Source organism: Heteronotia binoei, chromosome 15 (genome assembly GCF_032191835.1).
Source record: "Heteronotia binoei isolate CCM8104 ecotype False Entrance Well chromosome 15, APGP_CSIRO_Hbin_v1, whole genome shotgun sequence".
Taxonomy (NCBI): Eukaryota; Metazoa; Chordata; class Lepidosauria; order Squamata; family Gekkonidae; genus Heteronotia; species Heteronotia binoei.
In genome coordinates, this window is record NC_083237.1 from 61635735 (window position 1) to 61656276 (window position 20542).

Here is a 20542-nt window from a genome sequence, read left to right on the forward strand (position 1 = left end):
TTTGCGTGTCTCCCACTGAACTGGCTCAACGCATGGTGTCTCTCTCTCTTCCTCCTTCTCCACCCTCACCTGTTTCCCAGCTACGGAAAAGACAGCACTTACGACACGTATGTGGGTTCAGGCTGGCTGATCAAAGGCATGGACCAGGGGCTCGTCGGCATGTGTGCTGGAGAGAAGCGGAGAATAGTCATCCCCCCGTTCCTGGCTTATGGAGAGAAGGGCTACGGTACGTTGGGTTAGGAGACTCCCGGATCTTCAGCAGGGGGAGGGGAGCGGCTCAGTTGGCCTTGGAGCTGAACTGGTCGGTAAAAACGGATCCTGGACATTGATTCATTCAGGATCAGGGCCTGATCTGGGGGGGGGGGGGGCAGACGGGGGCGTTTGCCCCGGGCGCCAACGGAGGGGGGCGCCAAATGGGGTATGGAGCCCATTGTATTCTATGGGACCATAATATAGAATGGCCCAAAAGGGGGCGTCATTTTTTAATTTTGCCCCCCCTCAAAAAACACGTCGATCCGGTCCTGTTCAGATTCAGCGTTTGTGCTTGCCAGCGAGATTTTGTTTTTTCATGTTCGATGTAGAAAAGAGCAAGAGTCCAAGAGCACCTTCAGGACTAACAAAATTTGTGGCAGAGTAGAAGTTTCCATGGGTCGCTGCTGACTTCTTCGGATGGAAAGGTAAAGGTAGTCCCCCGCGCAAGCACCAAGTCATTACTGGCCTGTGGGATGAAGTCGGATCACAACGCTTTCCATACTAAAACCTTTATTAGACATTTGTTGATAAGAATCCAGACGTTTTATGGGGTGGTTTGCCGTCGCCTTCCCCAGTCATCTACACTTTCCCCTCAGCAAGCTGGGGACTCATTTGACCGACCTCGGAAGGATAGAAGGCTGAGTCAACCTGGAGCTGTCTACCTGAACCCAGCTTCCGCGGGGATCGAACTCAGGTCATGAGCAGAGCTTAGGACTGCAGTACTACAGCCTTACCACTCTGCGCCACAGGGCTCCTAACTCAGCTTAGAGGGAACTCTAAAAGGTAAAGGTAGTCCCCTGTGCAAGCACCAGTCATTTCCGACTCTGGGGTGACGTCGCATCACAACATTTTCACAGCAGACTTTTTACGGGGTGGTTTGCCATTGCCTTCCGCAGTCATCTACGCTTCCCTCCCAGCAAGCTGGGAACTCATTTGACCGACCTCGGAAGGATGGAAGGCTGAGTCAACCTGGAGCCGGATACCTGAACCCAGATTCCGCCGGGGACCGAACTCAAGTCATGAGCAGAGAGCTCGGACTGCAGTACTACAGCTTACCACTCTGGGCCACAGGGCTCGTCCTTCTTCAGATACCCTGCCACAAATTGTGTTGATCTTGGAGATGCCCCTGGACTTTTGCTCTTTTCCGTTGCTACAAGCACGCATGGCTTCCCATCTTGATCTATCTTCATGATAAACATTCATCATTTCAAACTGAACACATGAAGGAGACATTTGGGCTGTGCCATCTGCTCGGGTGCTTTGGGGTATTCTCACATCAGTGTTCGCAGAAGCATTTTTATTTTTACATTTTTGTGTGTGTTTTTGCATGTGTGTTTGTGTTTGTGCCCCCATGCCTGGAAGTCATGGTGACCTTTGGCGACTCCTTCCAGGGCAAGGAGGACCTTCAGAGCGGTGGCTCTATTGCCTGCCTTTGCCTCCCGACTCTGGTATTCTTTGGAGGTTTCCCTGCCGGGTATAATTACTGAGCAGTCGGGTTAGAATGGATAAAAGGAAGTCCTTCTTCACCCAAAGGGTGATTAACACGTGGAATTCACTGCCACAGGAGGTGGTCGTGGCTACAAGCACAGACAGCTTCAAGAGGAAATTGAATAAGCATATGGAGCAGAGGTCCATCAGTGGCTATTAGCCACAGGGTATAGATGGAACTCTCTGTCTGGGGCAGTGATGCTCTGTATTCTTGGTGCTTGGGGGGGACACAGTGGGAGGACTTCTAGTGTCCTGACCCCACTGATGGACCTCCTGATGGCACCTGGGTTTTTTGGCCACTGTGTGACACAGAGTGTTGAACTGGATGGGCCACTGGCCTGATCCAGCATGCCTTTTCTTCTGTTCTTATAATTCATCGTGGACCGAATCCATTCTTTTAACTCTCTTAGGGACCGTCATCCCCCCTCAAGCTTCCTTGGTCTTTGATGTCTTTCTGGTGGATCTACACAACCCCAAAGATGGCATTTTCCTGGAACATTTGGAAGTGCCTGAGTCATGCAAGCGCAAAGCCGTGACCGGGGATTTTGTGCGCTACCATTATAACGGCACCTTGATGGACGGGACCCTCTTTGATTCCAGGTAACCGGGGGGGTGGGGGGATGGGTGTGCAGAAATGTGGAGAAGTCCTGGGACCAGCTACCTGAACCTGGAAATCATCTTTCTTACTAGAAAACAGTAAGAACAGCAAGCTGTCTAGAGCAGAGGTGTCAAACATGTGCTTCGGGGGCTGAATCAGGGCCCCAGAGGGCTCCTATCAGGCCCCTGAGCAACTGGCTGTCATCTGTTTCCTTCTACCTCTCTCTTGCTTCCTTCTGCATAACAGCATGCTTAGCAAGACTTGCTCAACCGCACAGGAGCTACGGAGCAAAGCCTCTATCTTCTCCATTGGCTGAGGAGCCTCCCTTGGAGAAAAACGGGGGGAGGCAGAGCTTGCTTTGCTAGGCTCTCTCAATCACACAGCAGAGCTACTGAGCCAGGCCTCTCTTCCTTCTATTGGTTGAGGCTCCTCCCCCCTCCCAGTCCACTAGGGAAGGAAGGAAAGAGCCAGAACTTCCTTTCCCAGTTCCCCAGATCCCATGGGAGAAATACAAAGAAAGCATCTTTAAGATGTTTTTTAAGATATTGGATTTATATCCCGCCCTCCACTCCGAAGAGTCTCAGAGCGGCTCACAATCTCCTTTACCTTCCCCCCCCCCAACAGACACCCTGTGAGGTAGATGAAGATATTGGATTTATATCCCGCCCTCCACTCCGAAGAGTCTCAGAGCGGCTCACAATCTCCTTTACCTTCCTCCCCCACAACAGACACCCTGTGAGGTGGGTGGGGCTGGAGAGGGCTCTCACAGCAGCTGCCCTTCCAAGGACAGAGTCTCAGAGTGGCCTACAATCTCCTTTCCCTTCCTCCCCCACAACAGACACCCTGTGAGGTGGGTGGGGCTGGAGAGGGCTCTCACAGCAGCTGCCCTTTCAAGGACAACCTCTGCCAGGGCTATGGCTGACCCAAGGCCATGCTAGCAGGTGCAAGTGGAGGAGTGGGGAATCAAACCCGGTTCTCCCAGATAAGAGTCTGCACACTTAACCACTACACCAAAAGGAATGCTGAGAGACAGACGGGACAAGGGATCCTTCTAATCGGGTCCTAAAGCAGAGTCAGAGCGTTTTAATTGTTTTGACCGTTTCTGGTAAAAGCGTTTATATTATTATCCACATTTACCAATCGCAAAATGATATCTGTTATTTGTTGTACCTGTGGTATGCTTTAATTTGTTCCAGGTTACTCTGTTCTTTGGTGTTTCTAAATTACTCTTGATTGCTTAACGTATCAGAAACATATTCTAAATAAAAAAAAATTATTTATTTTTTTTAAAAAAGAACTGCTTCTGTGATGTTCTAAAACTGAGGCTGGAGGAGGAAAAGGAGAGTCTTTCACTCAGAGCCTAGAGCAGCCTACAGTCTCCTTCTCTTCCTCTCCCCACAACAGACACCCTGTGAGGCAGGTGGGGCTGAGAGAGCTCTGAGAGAACTGCCCTTGAGAGATCAGCTCTGTGAGAAGTGTGACTCACCCATGGGCTGCTTACAGACGGGCAGTCTGAGGCGATCCAGGGACGCCTCAGAAACGGACTAGAAAAGCCTGTCCAAAGGAGCACAACTGCCACTCGCTCCCATCCCTGTACTCACCCCGTCCTCCAGTATCCTCAGAGTGGCTCAAAAAGCTACTCCTGTCAAAGTGGTAGCAAATTTCTGAGCCACACGACAGTCGCCTCTTTGGCATCTGGACGCAGAAACACACAAGCGAGGTGCCTTGGCAGTGTGAACCCACCAAGCCACCCAAGCTGCTTCCAGCTTTTTTGCTAAGAAAATATTGATTTCAAATGCATAGGCACATAACATGTAAAGAGAGCCAGTTTGGTGTAGTGGTTAAGTGTGCGGACTCTTATCTGGGAGAACTGGGTTTGATTCCCCACTCCTCCACTTGCACCTGCTGGAATGGCCTTGGGTCAGCCATAGCTCTCACAGGAGTTGTCCTTGAAAGGGCAGCTGCTGTGAGAGCCCTTTCAGCCCCACCCACCTCACAGGGTGTCTGTTGTGGGGGAGGAAGATAAAGGAGATTGTGAGCCGCTCTGAGACTCTTCGGAGTGGAGGGCGGGATATAAATCCAATATCTTCATCTACCTCACAGGGTGTCTGTTGTGGGGGAGGAAGGGAAAGGAGATTGTGAGCTGCTCTGAGCCTCTTTGGAGTGGAGGCCGGGATATAAATCCAATATCTTCATCTACCTCACAGGGTGTCTGTTGTGGGGGAGGAAGGTAAAGGAGATTGTGAGCCGCTCTGAGACTCTTTGGAGTGAAGGGCGGGATATAAATCCAATATCTTCATCTACCTCACAGGGTGTCTGTTGTGGGGGAGGAAGGGAAAGGAGATTGTGAGCTGCTCTGAGCCTCTTTGGAATGGAGGCCGGGATATAAATCCAATATCTTCATCTACCTCACAGGGTGTCTGTTGTGGGGGAGGAAGGTAAAGGAGATTGTGAGCCGCTCTGAGACTCTTTGGAGTGAAGGGCGGGATATAAATCCAATATCTTCTATCTTATCTTCTTCTTCTTCTCCCTTTGCAGTTACTCACGGAATCACACTTATGACACCTATATCGGAAAAGGCTACATCATCCCAGGGATGGACCAAGGACTGCAGGGGGTCTGCACAGGTGAAAAGCGAAGGATCATCATCCCTCCTCATTTGGCGTACGGAGAAACTGGGGCAGGTAGGTGGAGAGCCGGCAGGTGGGAGCAAGCCCTTCAATCGCTGCAAATGTGGATCCCATTTGGAGGTACGCATGTCCCTACACAGTGGCTGCAATCAATACGGCTTCCTTTTTAGCGTACAAAGTAATGGGGGATTTGATTAGCAGAGTGGCGTTTTGCCCAGTCCTAGAAACATGATACGGAGCGCAGTAAATAAATCTCCCAAGAAGTATATTACAGAAAAGATAAACTTGCATTTATTCAGTACAAAGTTTGAGTCTAGTTGCATCCACAGAAGTCTAGTGTCCAGATCACATGAAGCGATGGTATCGCTTTTACTTTGCTCTGGTAAGACCTCACCTGGAGTATTGTGTTCAGTTTCGGGCACCGCATTTTAAGAAGGATATAGACAAGCCAGAGGAGGGCGATGAAGGTGGTGAGGGGTCTGAAGACCAAGTCCTATGACGAAAGGTTGAAGGAGCTGGGCATGTTTAGCCTGGAGAGGAGGCGGCTGAGAGGTGATAGGATCACCATCTTCAAGTACTTGAAGGGCTGTCATATTGAGGATGGCGTGGAATTTTTTTCTGTGGTCCCAGAAAGTAGGACCAGAACCAGTGGGTTGAAATTAAATCAGAAGAGTTTCCTGCTCAATATTAGGAAGAACTTCCTGACCGTTAGAGCGATTCCTCAGTGGAACAGGCTTCCTCAGGAGGTGGTGGGCCTTCCTTGGAGGTTTTTAAACAGAGGCTAGATAACCATCTGACAGCAATGAAGATCCTGTGAATTTAGGGAGAGGTGTTTGTGAGTTTCCTGCATTGTGCAGGGGGTTGGACTAGATGACCCTGGAGGTGCCTTCCAACTCTTCTATGATTCTATGAAGAAGTATATTGCAGAAAAGAGAAACTTGCATTTATTCGGTACAAAGTTTGAGTCCAGTGGTACATTTAAGACCAACAAAGTTTTATTCCGGGTATAAGCAGGGTTTGTCCGTGGAAAGATCAGTGATGGCAGGCAAGAGACCCCGAAAGGCAGCCTGCCTGCCACTGACAACAACACGCAATCACAGAGGTTCTAGATCTCCTTCACTTCAAGGAATGTTCCAGATCTCCCTCACTTCAAGGAATTCAAACACTGAGGCTGTAGAGACCTAGACAGTGCCCTGCATCTGATAACGAGGAGGAGGAGATTGGTTTTACACCCTGCCCTTCACTTGGAAGTCTCAGAGTGGTTTACAATCTCCTTTCCCTTCCCCTCAACACAACAGACACCCTGTGGAGTAGGTGGGGCTGAAAGAGCTCTCCAAGAACTGCTCTTGAGCAGAACAGCTCTGAGAGAGTTACGACTGACCAAAGGTTACTCAACAGACCTCACATTATCAGAGCGGCTTACAATCTCCTTTTCCCTCCCCACAACAGACACCCTGTGAGTTAGGTGGGGCTGAGAGAGCTTGCACAGAAGCTGCCCTTTCAAGGACAACTCCTATGAGGGCTATGGCTGACTCAAGGCCATTCCAGTAGCTGCAAGTGGAGGAGTGGGGAATCAAACCCGCCTCTCCCAGATAAGAGTCCACACACTTAACCACTACACCAGACTGGCTCTCTATTAGAGCTATGGCTGACCCAAGGCCATTCCAGCAGCTGCAAGTGAGGAGTGGGGAATCAAACCCGCCTCTCCCAGATAAGAGTCCACACACTTCACCACTACACCAGACTGGCTCTCTATTAGAGCTATGGCTGACTTAAGGCCATTCCAGTAGCTGCAAGTGGAGGAGTGGGGAATCAAACCGGGTTCTCCCAGATAAGAGAGCTCTGGCTGACCCAAGGCCATTCCAGCAGGTGCAAGTGGAGGAGTGGGGAATCAAACCCGGTTCTCCCAGATAAGAGAGCTCTGGCTGACCCAGGGCCATTCCAGCAGCTGCAAGTGAGGAGTGGGGAATCAAACCCGCCTCTCCCAGATAAGAGTCCACACACGTCACCACTACACCAGACTGGCTCTCTATTAGAGCTATGGCTGACCCAAGGCCATTCCAGTAGCTGCAAGTGGAGGAGTGGGGAATCAAACCCGGTTCTCCCAGATTAGAGCCCACACTCCTAACCGCTACACCAAACTGGCTTTCAAGACCCATCTGCTATGTGCAGGGATGCCGTGGCAGGTGTGCTGTGGTTCTTCAGCAGGTGTGGGTGTAGAAGGTGTTCCTTGAAGGTGAGAAGTTTGAAACCTTCTGGATCACACCATGGAGCAAAGAGCCTGTAACACGGGGTACTGGCACACTAAACATCTTTGGCAATATTGTAAAAGATCTTGGAGCACATCTTTTCAAATTAAATTGGGCTACAGCTAGACCTGGCGATAGAGTTCCAGGTGCCCTAGGCCCTGCCAATACCCCAGGCAGACTTGGGAAGTTGAGGGCACAGTGCGGCAGCAGCCTGTACGTGAAGGGTGACATGATAGAGGTTGACAAGATGATGTACGGGATAGAGAAGGTAGAGAAAGAAGCACTTTTCTCCCTTTCTCGCAATATGAGAACTTGTGGGCACCCAATGAAATTGCTGAGCAGTTGGGTTAGAACGGATAAAAGGAAGTCCATCTTCACCCAAAGTGAACACGTGGAATTCACTGCCACAGGAGGTGGCGGCGGCTCCAAGCATAGCCAGCTTCAAGAGGGGACTGGATCAACATCTGGAGCAGAGGTCCATCAGTGGCTATTAGCGTATTGTTGGAACTCTCTGTCTGGGGCAGTGATGCTCTGTATTCTGGTTGCTTGGGGGGGCACAGTGCGAGGGCTTCTAGTGTCCTGGCTCCACTGGTGGGCCTCCTGACGGCACTTGGTTTTTTTGGCCACTGTGTGACACAGAGGGTTGCACTGGATGGGCCACTGGCCTGATCCAACATGGCTTCTCTTATGTTCTTCTGTGACACAGAGTGTTGGACTGGATGGGCCAGTGGCCTGATCCAACAGGGCTTCTCTTATGTTCTTATGTGACGCAGATTGTTGGACTGGATGGGCCATTGGCCTGATCCAACATGGCTTCTCTTATGTCCTTATGTGACACAGAGTGTTGGACTGGATGGGCCATTGGCCTGATCCAACAGGGCTTCTCTTATGTTCTTATGTGACACAGAGTGTTGGACTGGATGGGCCATTGGCCTGATCCAACAGGGCTTCTCTTATGTGACACAGAGTGTTGGTCTGGATGGGCCATTGGCCTGATCCAACAGGGCTTCTCTTATGTGACACAGAATGTTGGACTGGATGGGCCATTGGCCTGATCCAACATGGCTTCTCTTATGTCCTTATGTGACACAGAGTGTTGGACTGGATGGGCCACTGGCTTGATCCAACAGGGCTTCTCTTATGTGACACAGAGTGTTGGACTGGATGGGCCAGTGGCCTGATCCAACAGGGCTTCTCTTATGTTCTTATGTGACGCAGATTGTTGGACTGGATGGGCCATTGGCCTGATCCAACATGGCTTCTCTTATGTCCTTATGTGACACAGAGTGTTGGACTGGATGGGCCATTGGCCTGATCCAACAGGGCTTCTCTTATGTTCTTATGTGACACAGAGTGTTGGACTGGATGGGCCATTGGCCTGATCCAACAGGGCTTCTCTTATGTGACACAGAGTGTTGGTCTGGATGGGCCATTGGCCTGATCCAACAGGGCTTCTCTTATGTGACACAGAGTGTTGGACTGGATGGGCCATTGGCCTGATCCAACATGGCTTCTCTTATGTCCTTATGTGACACAGAGTGTTGGACTGGATGGGCCATTGGCCTGATCCAACAGGGCTTCTCTTATGTGACACAGAGTGTTGGACTGGATGGGCCATTGGCCTGATCCAACATGGCTTCTCTTATGTCCTTATGTGACACAGAGTGTTGGACTGGATGGGCCACTGGCCTGATCCAACATGGCTTCTCTTATGTCCTTATGTGACACAGAGTGTTGGAGTGGATGGGCCATTGGCCTGATCCAACAGGGCTTCTCTTATGTTCTTATGTGACACAGAGTGTTGGACTGGATGGGCCATTGGCCTGATCCAACAGGGCTTCTCTTATGTTCTTATGTGACACAGAGTGTTGGACTGGATGGGCCACTGGCCTGATCCAACATGGCTTCTCTTATGTTCTTCTGTGACACAGAGTGTTGGACTGGATGGGCCATTGGCCTGATCCAACAGGGCTTCTCTTATGTGACACAGAGTGTTGGACTGGATGGGCCATTGGCCTGATCCAACATGGCTTCTCTTATGTCCTTATGTGACACAGAGTGTTGGACTGGATGGGCCACTGGCCTGATCCAACATGGCTTCTCTTATGTCCTTATGTGACACAGAGTGTTGGAGTGGATGGGCCATTGGCCTGATCCAACAGGGCTTCTCTTATGTTCTTATGTGACACAGAGTGTTGGACTGGATGGGCCATTGGCCTGATCCAACAGGGCTTCTCTTATGTTCTTATGTAACACAGAGTGTTAGACTGGATGGGCCACTGGCCTGATCCAACAGGGCTTCTCTTATGTTCTTATGTAACACAGAGTGTTAGACTGGATGGGCCACTGGCCTGATCCAACAGGGCTTCTCTTATGTTCTTATGTGACACAGAGTGTTGGACTGGATGGGCCATTGGCCTGATCCAACAGGGCTTCTCTTATGTTCTTATGTAACACAGAGTGTTAGACTGGATGGGCCACTGGCCTGATCCAACAGGGCTTCTCTTATGTTCTTATGTAACACAGAGTGTTAGACTGGATGGGCCACTGGCCTGATCCAACAGGGCTTCTCTTATGTTCTTCTGTGACACAGAGGGTTGGACTGGATGGGCCATTGGCCTGATCCAACAGGGCTTCTCTTATGTTCTTATATAAAGGCAGGCTCAGAGAAGCTCACACACTGCTGCCCCGCCCTGCCATTCTTGCCTTTCCGGGTCTGCATGCACACAGGAAGGCAGCAGTGGCAGGGCAGCATGTCTTCTAAGCCCAACTTCCCTTGCAAGGAAAGGTGGGCTCGGAGGAAAGCACATGCCAACATGCCACCCGGCTGCTCTCACTTTCCGGGTCTGTGTAGACCCAGGAAGGCGAGAGTGGCAGGTAGGGGGCGCCCTAGGTGATTGCCTGTCTTGCCTACTCCTATGCAGTGGCCCCGGCTACAGCCGAAAGGCAGCACAGAATTTTTGAGTCAGCTGTTTTTACTGTCGGCATCAGCGTCTGTTCTTCTCACTCTCCAGGGGACAAGATTCCCGGTTCAGCTGTCCTCATCTTTGATGTCCACATCATCGATTTCCACAACCCCACGGACTCGGTGACGATCGAAACAGTCTACCGGCCGGCAGACTGTAACATCACCTCTCAGAATAGAGACTTTGTCCGCTATCATTACAACTGCTCTCTCCTGGACGGCACCCGGCTCTTCTCCTCGTGAGTCTTTTGATTGGAGTTTGGTTTATTTCAATTCCTGCGCTATCACAAAAGGCCCAAGCCAGTTTCCTGTAGTGGTTAAGTGTGCAAACTCTTCTCTGGGAGAACCGGGTTTGATTCCCCACTCCTCCACTTGCACCTGCTAGCATGCCCTTGGGTCAGCCATAGTTCTGGCAGAGGTTGTCCTTGAAAGGGCAGCTGCTGTGAGAGCCCTCTCCAGCCCCACCCACCTCACAGGCCGTCTGTTGTGGGGGGAGAAGATATAGGAGATTGTGAGTCGCTCTGAGACTCTGATTCAAAGAGAAGGGTGGGGTAGAAATCTGCAGTACTCTTCTTCCTGAAATGGGAATATCAGACAATATGCATTTATACAAACACTTCTGAAAGGATGTGGACAGGGCATGCTTGTGGGGTACGGGTGGAGTGTAAGTTAAATGTAAGCAGCCAGCGTGATGCAGCGACAAAAAAGGCTAATGTGATCTTGAGGTGTATCAACAGAGGTATAGCACCCAAGTCACGAGATGTCATCGTTTTACTGTACACTAGATTGGTCAGGCTGCACCTGGAGTCTGGTGTGCAGTTCTGGAGGCCTCACTTCTGAAAGGATGTGGACAGAATGGAGCAGGTCCAGAGGAGAGCGAGGAGGATGATCAGGGGCCTGGAGACCAAGCCCTGGGAGGAAAGGCTGAGGGACTAGGGAATGTTCAGTTGAGCCGGGGGCAGGATTGCTCTCTTGAAGTATCTGAAGGGCTGTCCCTTAGAGGAGGGCAGGGAGCTGCTCCTGGTGGCAGCAGAGAGGAGAGGACTCACAGTGCTGCATCTAAATTGAGGGCAGGACATAGCAGCTGGATATGAGGAAAAGCTTTTTGGCAGTAGAAGAAAAGAAGATATTTGATTTACATCCTGCCCTGTGCTCTGAATCTCAGAGCAGTCACAATTTCCTCTACCTTCCTCCCCCTCTCCCCCACAACAGACACCCTGTGAGGTGGGTGGGGCTGTGAGGGCTCTCCCAGAAGCGACCGTTTTAAGGACAACTCCTAGGCGAACTATGGCTGACCCAAGGCCGTTCCAGCAGCTGCAAGTGGAGGAGTGGGGAATCAAACCCGGTTCTCCCAGATAAGAGAGCTCTGGCTGACCCAAGGCCATTCCAGCAGCTGCAAGTGGAGGAGTGGGGAATCAAACCCGGTTCTCCCAGATAAGAGAGCTCTGGCTGACCCAAGGCCATTCCAGCAGCTGCAAGTGGAGGAGTGGGGAATCAAACCCGGTTCTCCCAGATAAGAGAGCTCTGGCTGACCCAAGGCCATTCCAGCAGCTGCAAGTGGAGGAGTGGGGAATCAAACCCGGTTCTCCCAGATAAGAGAGCTCTGGCTGACCCAAGGCCATTCCAGCAGGTGCAAGTGGAGGAGTGGGGAATCAAACCCGGTTCTCCCAGATAAGAGAGCTCTGGCTGACCCAAGGCCATTCCAGCAGGTGCAAGTGGAGGAGTGGGGAATCAAACCCGGTTCTCCCAGATAAGAGTCCGCACACTTAACCACTACACCAAACTGACTCAGCAATGTTGTTCAGCAGTGGATTCAGCTACCTGGGGAGTTGGTGAGCTCCCCCTTGCTGGCAGTCTTTAAGCAGCGGCTGGACAAATGCTTGTCAGGGATGCTCTAGGCTGATCCTGCATTGAGTAGGGGGTTGGACTAGATGGCCTGTGTGGCCCCTTCCAGTTTGGTGAGAGCCAGTTTGGTGTAGTGGTTAATTGCGCGGACTCTTATCTGGGAGAACCGGGTTTGATTCTCCACTCCTCCACTTGCAGCTGCTGGAATGGCCTTGGGTCAGCCATAGCTATCGCAGGAGTTGTCTTTGAAAGGGCAGCTGCTGTGAGAGCCCTCTCAGCCCCAACCACCTCACAGGGTGTCTGTTGTGAGGGGAGAAGATATAGGAGATTGTGAGCCGCTCTGAGTCTCTGATTCAGGGAGAAGGGCGGGGTATAAATCTGCCCCCACCTCACAGGGTGTCTGTTGTGAGGGGAGAAGATATAGGAGATTGTGAGCTGCTCTGAGTCTCTGATTCAGGGAGAAGGGCGGGGTATAAATCTGTCCCCACCTCACAGGGTGTCTGTTGTGGGGGAAGAAGATATAGGAGATTGTAAGCCGCTCTGAGTCTCTGATTCAGAGAGAAGGGCAGGGTATAAATCTGCCCCCACCTCACAGGGTGTCTGTTGTGAGGGGAGAAGATATAGGAGATTGTGAGCTGCTCTGAGTCTCTGATTCAGGGAGAAGGGCGGGGTATAAATCTGTCCCCACCTCACAGGGTGTCTGTTGTGGGGGAAGAAGATATAGGAGATTGTAAGCCGCTCTGAGTCTCTGATTCAGAGAGAAGGGCAGGGTATAAATCTGCCCCCACCTCACAGGGTGTCTGTTGTGAGGGGAGAAGATATAGGAGATTGTAAGCCGCTCTGAGTCTCTGATTCAGGGAGAAGGGCAGGGTATAAATCTGCCCCCACCTCACAGGGTGTCTGTTGTGAGGGGAGAAGATAGAGGAGATTGTAAGCCGCTCTGAGTCTCTGATTCAGGGAGAAGGGCGGGGTATAAATCTGCCCCCACCTCACAGGGTGTCTGTTGTGGGGGGAGAAGATATAGGAGATTGTAAGCCGCTCTGAGTCTGTGATTCAGAGAGAAGGGCGGGGTATAAATCTGTCCCCACCTCACAGGGTATCTGTTGTGAGGGGAGAAGATATAGGAGATTGTAAGCCGCTCTGAGTCTCTGATTCAGGGAGAAGGGCGGGGTATAAATCTGCCCCCACCTCAGGGTGTCTGTTGTGGGGGGAGAAGATAGAGGAGATTGTAAGCCGTTCTGAGTCTCTGATTCAGGGAGAAGGGCGGGGTATAAATCTGCAATTCTTCTTCTTCCAATTCTGTGATTCTCTAAAACAGTTGTATACAGATGCATGAAATATAATTTCTAAAGCCCGTAGCATCCAGTTTTTCTAAAGGTAGAGCAGTGAACTCAGCCCCAAGCTCGTGCACGTTCTGATACTCCCACCTAGTTAATCTTCTCAAGAGAACTTCTCTCGTTTCTGTTCCCCACCGGCAGCCACGACTATGAGCATCCTCAAGAAACCACGCTCGGTGCCAACAAGATCATCGAAGGCCTCAACAACGGCCTCCTGGATATGTGCTTGGGAGAGAAACGGATTGTCCTCGTCCCTCCGCATTTGGGACATGGCGAAAGTGGCGGTGAGCAGAGCCGGATTAACAATTATGCCTGTGGGCCCCTACGCCTTTAAGGCTGGCTTTCCCCCCTAGTTTCCCCCCCCCTGCTTGCGGCCCTCCCAGCCTGCAAGCACAGCGAGCAACTGAGCTGCTCTTTGCCTGACTTGCCTGGTGTGGCTGCTGCTGGCGTTGTCGCCAAGTTTGCCTCTCTCTGCCTCTCCCCTGCAGCTTTGTCAAAGGGGCTTTTGAGAAGGTGCCTGCAGGGTGCCGTGCAGGCCATGGGTGGTGGGGCAGCCGCTCAGACTCTGAGATGATTTGCGAGGGGACCCCCAAGATTTTGACTGCCTAGGGGCGTCCACAGGGTTTAATCCGCCACTGGTGGTGAGGCATTCTCGGAATCCGGGTGGCTCCTTTCCGTGTACTGACTAGTAAATTGCCAGAGTTCAGTTCTTACCAGGGGGGCAGCAAGAAAAAAAGAGAATTTAGATGTAGGGGGTCAGCGTCCCAAGAATCGCAGCCCAAGGTTGCAAAAAGGAGTGTTTAGTGTTCATATGCAATGCCTGAGGAAATCAGACAAAGTGGAGAGAGACAAGGATAATGGTGGTGAACAGAAGATGTCTTGTAGGGTTGCCAGCCTCCAGGCAGGGCCTGGAGAATTCCCGCTTTTACAACTGATCTCCAGCTGGCAGAGATCAGCTGCCCTAGAGAAAATGGCTGCTTGGAAAGGTGGACTCTGCGGCATTGGACCATGCTCCCCTCCCCAAACCCCACCCTCTCTCGGATCCACCCCCAAAGTCTCCAGGTATTTTCCAACCCAGATCTGGCAACCAAAGATTAGCAGAATCAATGAAGCTGAGCAAAATAAGCAGATTGCATTCATTTGTGTGATCTGGGTGTGCGATTTAAAAGCTGATTATATTTTTAGCGTGGCCCATAAAACTAGCATTGTTTTCTCAGGAATTGGGTGGAATTCTAGTGGGAGCTCCTTTGCATATTAGGCCACACACCCCTTATGTAGCCAATCCTCCAAGAACTTACAAGGCTCTTTTTTGTAAGCTCTTGGAGGATTGGCTACATCAGGGAGGTGTGGCCTAATATGCAAAGGAGCTCCTGCTAGAATTCCACCCGTCAGGAATGATGGGAAGGCCCCGGTTTCTGAGAAATGCAAATTACATCCTATGATGTCACTTCCTACCAAAGGAAGTGCTTCCCCTAGATTTGATTCTGGGTCACACCATTAGTCAGCAGCATCGTGCATCTCAATCCAGCAAGGATGATTTTGTCCTTGCAGCTGGGGCTTTCCTTTTCTGTTGCCACTGCTAAAAGGGTTTCTGGGAAGCAATGAATCTCCCTTCAGAAGCAACCCAGTGCAGTGCAACAGGTGGGGAATGCTTCTGAATATTAGAGTCGACCATGTAATGCAAATGTGTCAAATTCATTTGTTGTGGCGGCTGGATCTGACATAGATGAGACCTCATCGGACCAGGCGATGTGTGTCATAAAACGTAATGCCAAGTAGTGGAGATACAAACTTTATAAAAAGATTTTGTATCTCTCCCGTGTGATTGAGGGAACTGGGCAAAGGAAGCTCTGGCTCTTTCCCACCGTCCCCAGGGGATGAGGAGAGGGCGGCGCCTCAGTCAACAGAAGGAAAAGAGACATGGCTCAGTAGTTCTGCTGTGCGATTGAGAGAGCCTGGCAAAGCAAGCTATCCTTCCCCCCTTTCCTCCTCAAGGGAGGAGCCACAACCGAAGGAGAAAATAGAAGCTTTGCCTTGTAGCTCCTGTGTGATTGAGCAAGCCTGGCAAAGCAAGCTGTGATGCAGAAGGAAGCAAGAGAGAGGGAGATGAAAACAGACTTGCTTGGGGGCCTGATAGGAACACTCTGGGGCCCTGATGTGGTCCCTGGGTTGCACATGTGACACCCCTGATAACTCATAGTTTGGACCACAAAACTTGTATTTCCAGCTCGAGGTGTCCCTGGCAGCGCCGTTCTCCGCTTTGAGGTAGAACTTCTACACCTGGAGGGAGGCGTTCCAGAAGGCTACCTGTTCATCTGGCATGGCGAGCCACCTGAGAATCTGTTTGAAGCAATGGATCTCAACAAGGATGGTGAAGTCCCACCTGAAGAGGTGTGATCTGTGTTAAGAAAGGGTAGATCTAACTGGGGGACGATTGAGCTTTTTTTCTTCTGGAGTACTTCTGGGATTCTGTTTTCTCTTTTGTAGCCTAATTGCTTCCTGCATGGATGACTTCCCATTTTGCTAGGAATGGTTAACCAGAGCTTGAGGATCTGGGTTTTCAGTACTGAATTTTGTATCTGAGAAAAGTGAATCTTTACATTTCTGTAAGAAGCAAAAGCAACTTACGTTGCCATTCTAAGTCATGTCACAACCTTCTAAGTGCATTGACTTCAGTGGCTATAGAATCAGTTAGCTCTGTTTAAGTTTGCACTGTAGGTTTAGCAAATAGCAGAAAAATTTTTGCTATATTTTGCCTCAGTCAACCCTGTGGTCTAGAGCCACGCAAACGAATGCGCCTTTAGTAATGTCATTTTTATTTTTATTTTTTAGCCCCAGGTTACATAATATTTCCCAGCATGCATCTTGTTCACTGTGAAGCAACAGGTTACTGATTGAGGCAGGAGAAGAGGCAAGGCTTTTTTTTTTTTAGTGGGAACGCAATCCCGACTGGCTTGGTGTTGGGGGTGTGGCCTAATATGCAAATGAGTTCTTGCTGGTCCTTTTCCACACAAAAAGCCCTGTGTGAAACAATTGTGACATCAGGGGGTGTGGCCTGTTATGCAAATGATCCCTACTGGGCCTTTTCTACAAAAAGCCCTGTGTGAAGCAATTGTGACATTAGGGGGTGTGGTCTAATATGCAAATGAGTTCTTGCTGGTCCTTTTCCACACAAAAAGCCCTGTGTGAAACAATTGTGACATCAGGGGGTGTGGTCTAATATGCAAATGAGTTCTTGCTGGTCCTTTTCCACACAAAAAGCCCTGTGTGAAACAATGGTGACATCAGGGGGTGTGGCCTGTTATGCAAATGATCCCTACTGGGCCTTTTCTACAAAAAGCCCTGTGTGAAGCAATTGTGACATTAGGGGGTGTGGTCTAATATGCAAATGAGTTCCTTTTTCTACACACACACACACAAAAGCCCTGAGAAGATGAAATGGGTACCTGGAAATGTCACGTGTTCCGTAGGCCACTCCCCCTTGGGTGAAGCATAGTGGGAACCTTTGATCTTCTCTCCAACTATGTCTTCTTCTTCGCCCCCTTTTGCAGTTCTCCGTGTTCATCCAGTCGCAGAGGGCAGAGGGCAAAGGTCGTCTCATGCCAGGCTCTGAGCCAGAAAAAGTGATCACCGACATGTTCGAAAACCAAGACAGGAACAAAGACGGGAAGATCACAGCAGACGAATTGAAGCTGAAGTCAGACGAGGATCAAGCTCCAGCCCACGAAGAGCTTTAAGAGAGAAAACTCCGGGGGGGCGGGGATTCAGCATTTTTTTTACAATTTTTTAAAAGCACTCCACTTTCCCTGCCTTTTGTGGCCGGATCGTTCCTACGAGGGAAGGGAGAACGTTGTGTCCTTCTTTGACATCGTTTTTGAGAACTATTTAATTGAGACCTAGTTTGAGCAAACCAAAGCCGGGGAGTTTACTCGGCCGTGGGAGATTCCCTGATCCGTTAGCCAAATTCCCCACCCCCGTCCAATCAAATCCGTAAGCACACGGTCTACATCAGATTGGTCTCAACAAAACTATGATGTCAGTTCAGTTTTTTGTTCTGTCAGATCCAGGTATGGTGTCTACAGGGGTGCTGTGTGTAGTCCCAACCCAGTCGATGAAGCCAGATTCCACTGCGGGGCAACCCAAACCGGGTGATCGGAACTGACCAAATGGGCCATTTCAGTCCAATTTGCTTTGCTTATTCTGATTAGCAGAGCTCTGAGGATGTAGTCCATGGGGCAGAGGACTCAAGGAACGGAAGGAGCAAAACACGGTTGCTATTCTGCCTCCCCGTCTCTTTTATCTAGGCAGAACCCTGTGCTCCTAAAGGCCAGGATAACATGAAAAAAAATTAATAAAAACCAATACAGCCTTTTCCTAATTATTGAATCTCTACAGCGGGATGCCTGCATCTCTTGAATTTTTGTTTCTCGGGCAGTTGTAAAAAAGGCACAGAAATTAAAAATAAAAGCACAACCTCAGGTAGATGTTATGGTGTGGTGCACAGGGTATGTGTGAATGTTAATGTCAGGTCGATAATAACGACTCTTCATCTCATTAGGATTAGTGTTGTTTGTAAGACAGGATAGCACCACTGGCAAAGCCAGTGATGAAATGAAGGCGGGTTGCAGGTGCAGGAATTAATAGGGAAGCAGTAAGCCATTACATGCGCGCCTAACTTTCTGGCGCGAGATAAGTTGAAACACATAGGATTGTTACAAAGCAGACATTCTGCTTTGTTAGCAAAACGGCCCATTGGACTTACCGTGAGGGGTCCTTCTCCTCAGAGGTTCGGAGGACATCTCTGGGTTATTCCTACTTTTCCTTCAGGGAGGCAGGAAACACTTTTTTCACCTTCCTGTTGGCGCCTTCGGAATAACCCCGCCCTCAGTTGTGGGACTCCAAAAGCAGTGTTGTCTTCCCTCTAACTAGGAGGACTATAAACACAAACTAACAACATGCAACTACAACATCAACTGTGACAGTGAACTCCAATAGTATTGAACTAGAACAGTACAAGGGAGACAAGGCTGTAGTAGATAGAACAGAATAGAATATAGGCGATGAAGATAAACCTGGGAGTGGCGAGATGTCCTCTGAACCTCTGAGGAGAAGGACCCCTCACAGTCAGTCCAATGCCTGCCCTTAGGGGTCGGAAGGTCTGAGAGCTGAGCCCCGCACTTACAAAATGGCCGCTGCTGTTCTCTGCCGCCCCGAGGCACGTAGCAGGGGCTTCCATTATGCGCCGTTCCTTGGTGCTGGCAGTTGATTCGTCTGCAACTGTGTTGGGAAGGGCGCGAACAAGCCGCGAGGACGAGTTGGCACCAACAAAATTCGCCGCCACGAGAGGCGCGGCGTGCGTCTCTCCCTCCTCGTCAGAGAGGAAGCCATCTCTGTTGCAGGCCATTTAGAAACGGCCCAAGTTGATCCTCCCTGTTGCTTTTGCCCAGCGAGGAGGAAAAGAAATGGAAGGTAAAGTAGAGAAGAAAAAGGGCTTAGCCTAGACTTGTGCTGCTGCTCCCTGTAGAGGCAGGAACAAAACTGAGGACAGGGTTATTCCAAAGGCGCCAACAGGAAGGTGAAAGAAGCGTTTCCTGCCTCCCTGAAGGAACCGTAGGAATAACCCACGGAGATGTCCGACAACCTCTGAGGGAGAACACTTCTAACATGTAGTCACGACCTTGAGAGGCAGACACCGTTCGAGGGCCCAAATACTTTTGTTTTCCCGGCAGCATAGCAAGTGTTTCAGAACAGAGCAGTGATAAAACAAGCATTAACATGGCAAGGGATCTTGATAGTTAAGTCCCATTAAGTCAATTCCGCTATGAGGGTGACGCTATGAATGAACGGCCTCCAAAACGCCCTGTCGTTAACAGCCTGGCTCAGGCCTGGAAAACAGAGCTGTGATTTTCTTGATGGACTCAATCCATCTAGGGTTGCCAAGTCCAATTCAAGAAATAGCTGGGGACTTTGAGGGTGGAGCCAGGAGACTTTGGGGGTGGAGCCAGGAGACATTGGGGCGGAGCCGGGAACAAGGGTGTGACAAGCATAATTGAACTCCAAGAGAGTTCTGGCCATCACATTTAAAGGGATAGCACACCTTTTTAAATGTCTTCCTTCTATAGGAAATAATGAAGGGTAGAGACACCTACGCCAGTTTGGTGTAGTGGTTAAGTGTGCGGACTCTTATCTGGGAGAACCGGGTTTGATTCCCCACTCCTCCACTTGCACCTGCTGGAATGGCCTTGGGTCAGCCAGAGCTCTCGTAGGAGTTGTCCTTGAAAGGGCAGCTGCTGTAAGAGCCCTCTCAGCCCCACCCACCTCACAGGGTGTCCCTTGTGGGGGGAGAAGATATAGGAGATTGTGAGCCGCTCTGAGACTTTTCGGATTGGAGGGCGGGATATAAATCCAATATCTTCTTCTTCATCATCTTTTGGGGCTCATAGAATTGGACTCCCGGGTCCAGTCGTTTTGAAACTTGGGGGTACTTTGGGGAGAGGCACTAGATACTATACTGAAAATCTGGTGCATCTACCTCAAATAACTGCTCCCCCAGAGCCTCCAAAACCTCCAGATTAATTCCCCATTATACTCTATGAGAATCGATCTCCACATAGGGAATAATGAAGTGCTCAGCAGACGTTTCCCTCCCCCCCACCCCATTTCTGGCAAGTCTGAAGCTGGGGATTCGCCTCTCACGAGTTGCTGCCAGCTTCTTCACAGCAGCACAGACACCCCATCCCAAGAGGAAGCCTTTCAATCGGAGACTGAAGCCTCCGGAGGTGCAAAGGCACGTGGTCCTCTGAGGGCAGGGCTTCCCCCCCACCGGCCAGCTGACGGGGGGTGGGAAGGAGCCTGGGAAAGTGGAAGAACTCCCGCTGGGACCTGGGGATTGGCAAGCCTAAATCCATCACGCGTTGGGTCTTCCTTTCCTCCTGCTGCCTTCCACTTTGCCGAGCATTATTTTTTTTGGGGGGGGACTCTTGTCTTCTCTGACATGTGACCAAAGTACAATAGCTTCTGTCCAGTCATTTCAGGCTTCTGCAGAGTTCAGGCTTAAGAGGGGCAGGGTACGGCGACCATAAAAGAGAACTGCAGAACTTTGTCCCAGGCAGTCATGGCTCCCTACCCCCAGGGCTTTTTTTTTTTTAACAGGAGCTCCTTTGCATATTAGGCCACAC

General features: G+C 50.4%; 1 protein-coding gene across 1 annotated transcript in view; it reads left to right on the forward strand.

Moving 5' to 3' along the window:
- The window catches only part of FKBP10 (FKBP prolyl isomerase 10), a 33937-nt gene extending 16091 nt beyond the window's left edge, over nt 1–17846 (forward strand). Inside the window, exons 4-10 of the mRNA XM_060255981.1 lie at nt 81–226; nt 2151–2340; nt 4877–5022; nt 10232–10421; nt 13506–13648; nt 15592–15755; nt 16916–17846. Of these exons, the coding sequence (XP_060111964.1) occupies nt 81–226; nt 2151–2340; nt 4877–5022; nt 10232–10421; nt 13506–13648; nt 15592–15755; nt 16916–17101 (1165 nt within the window). The 3' untranslated portion in view covers nt 17102–17846. The remainder of the gene's footprint in view (nt 1–80; nt 227–2150; nt 2341–4876; nt 5023–10231; nt 10422–13505; nt 13649–15591; nt 15756–16915) is intronic.
- The last annotated feature ends 2696 nt before the right edge of the window (nt 17847–20542 follow it).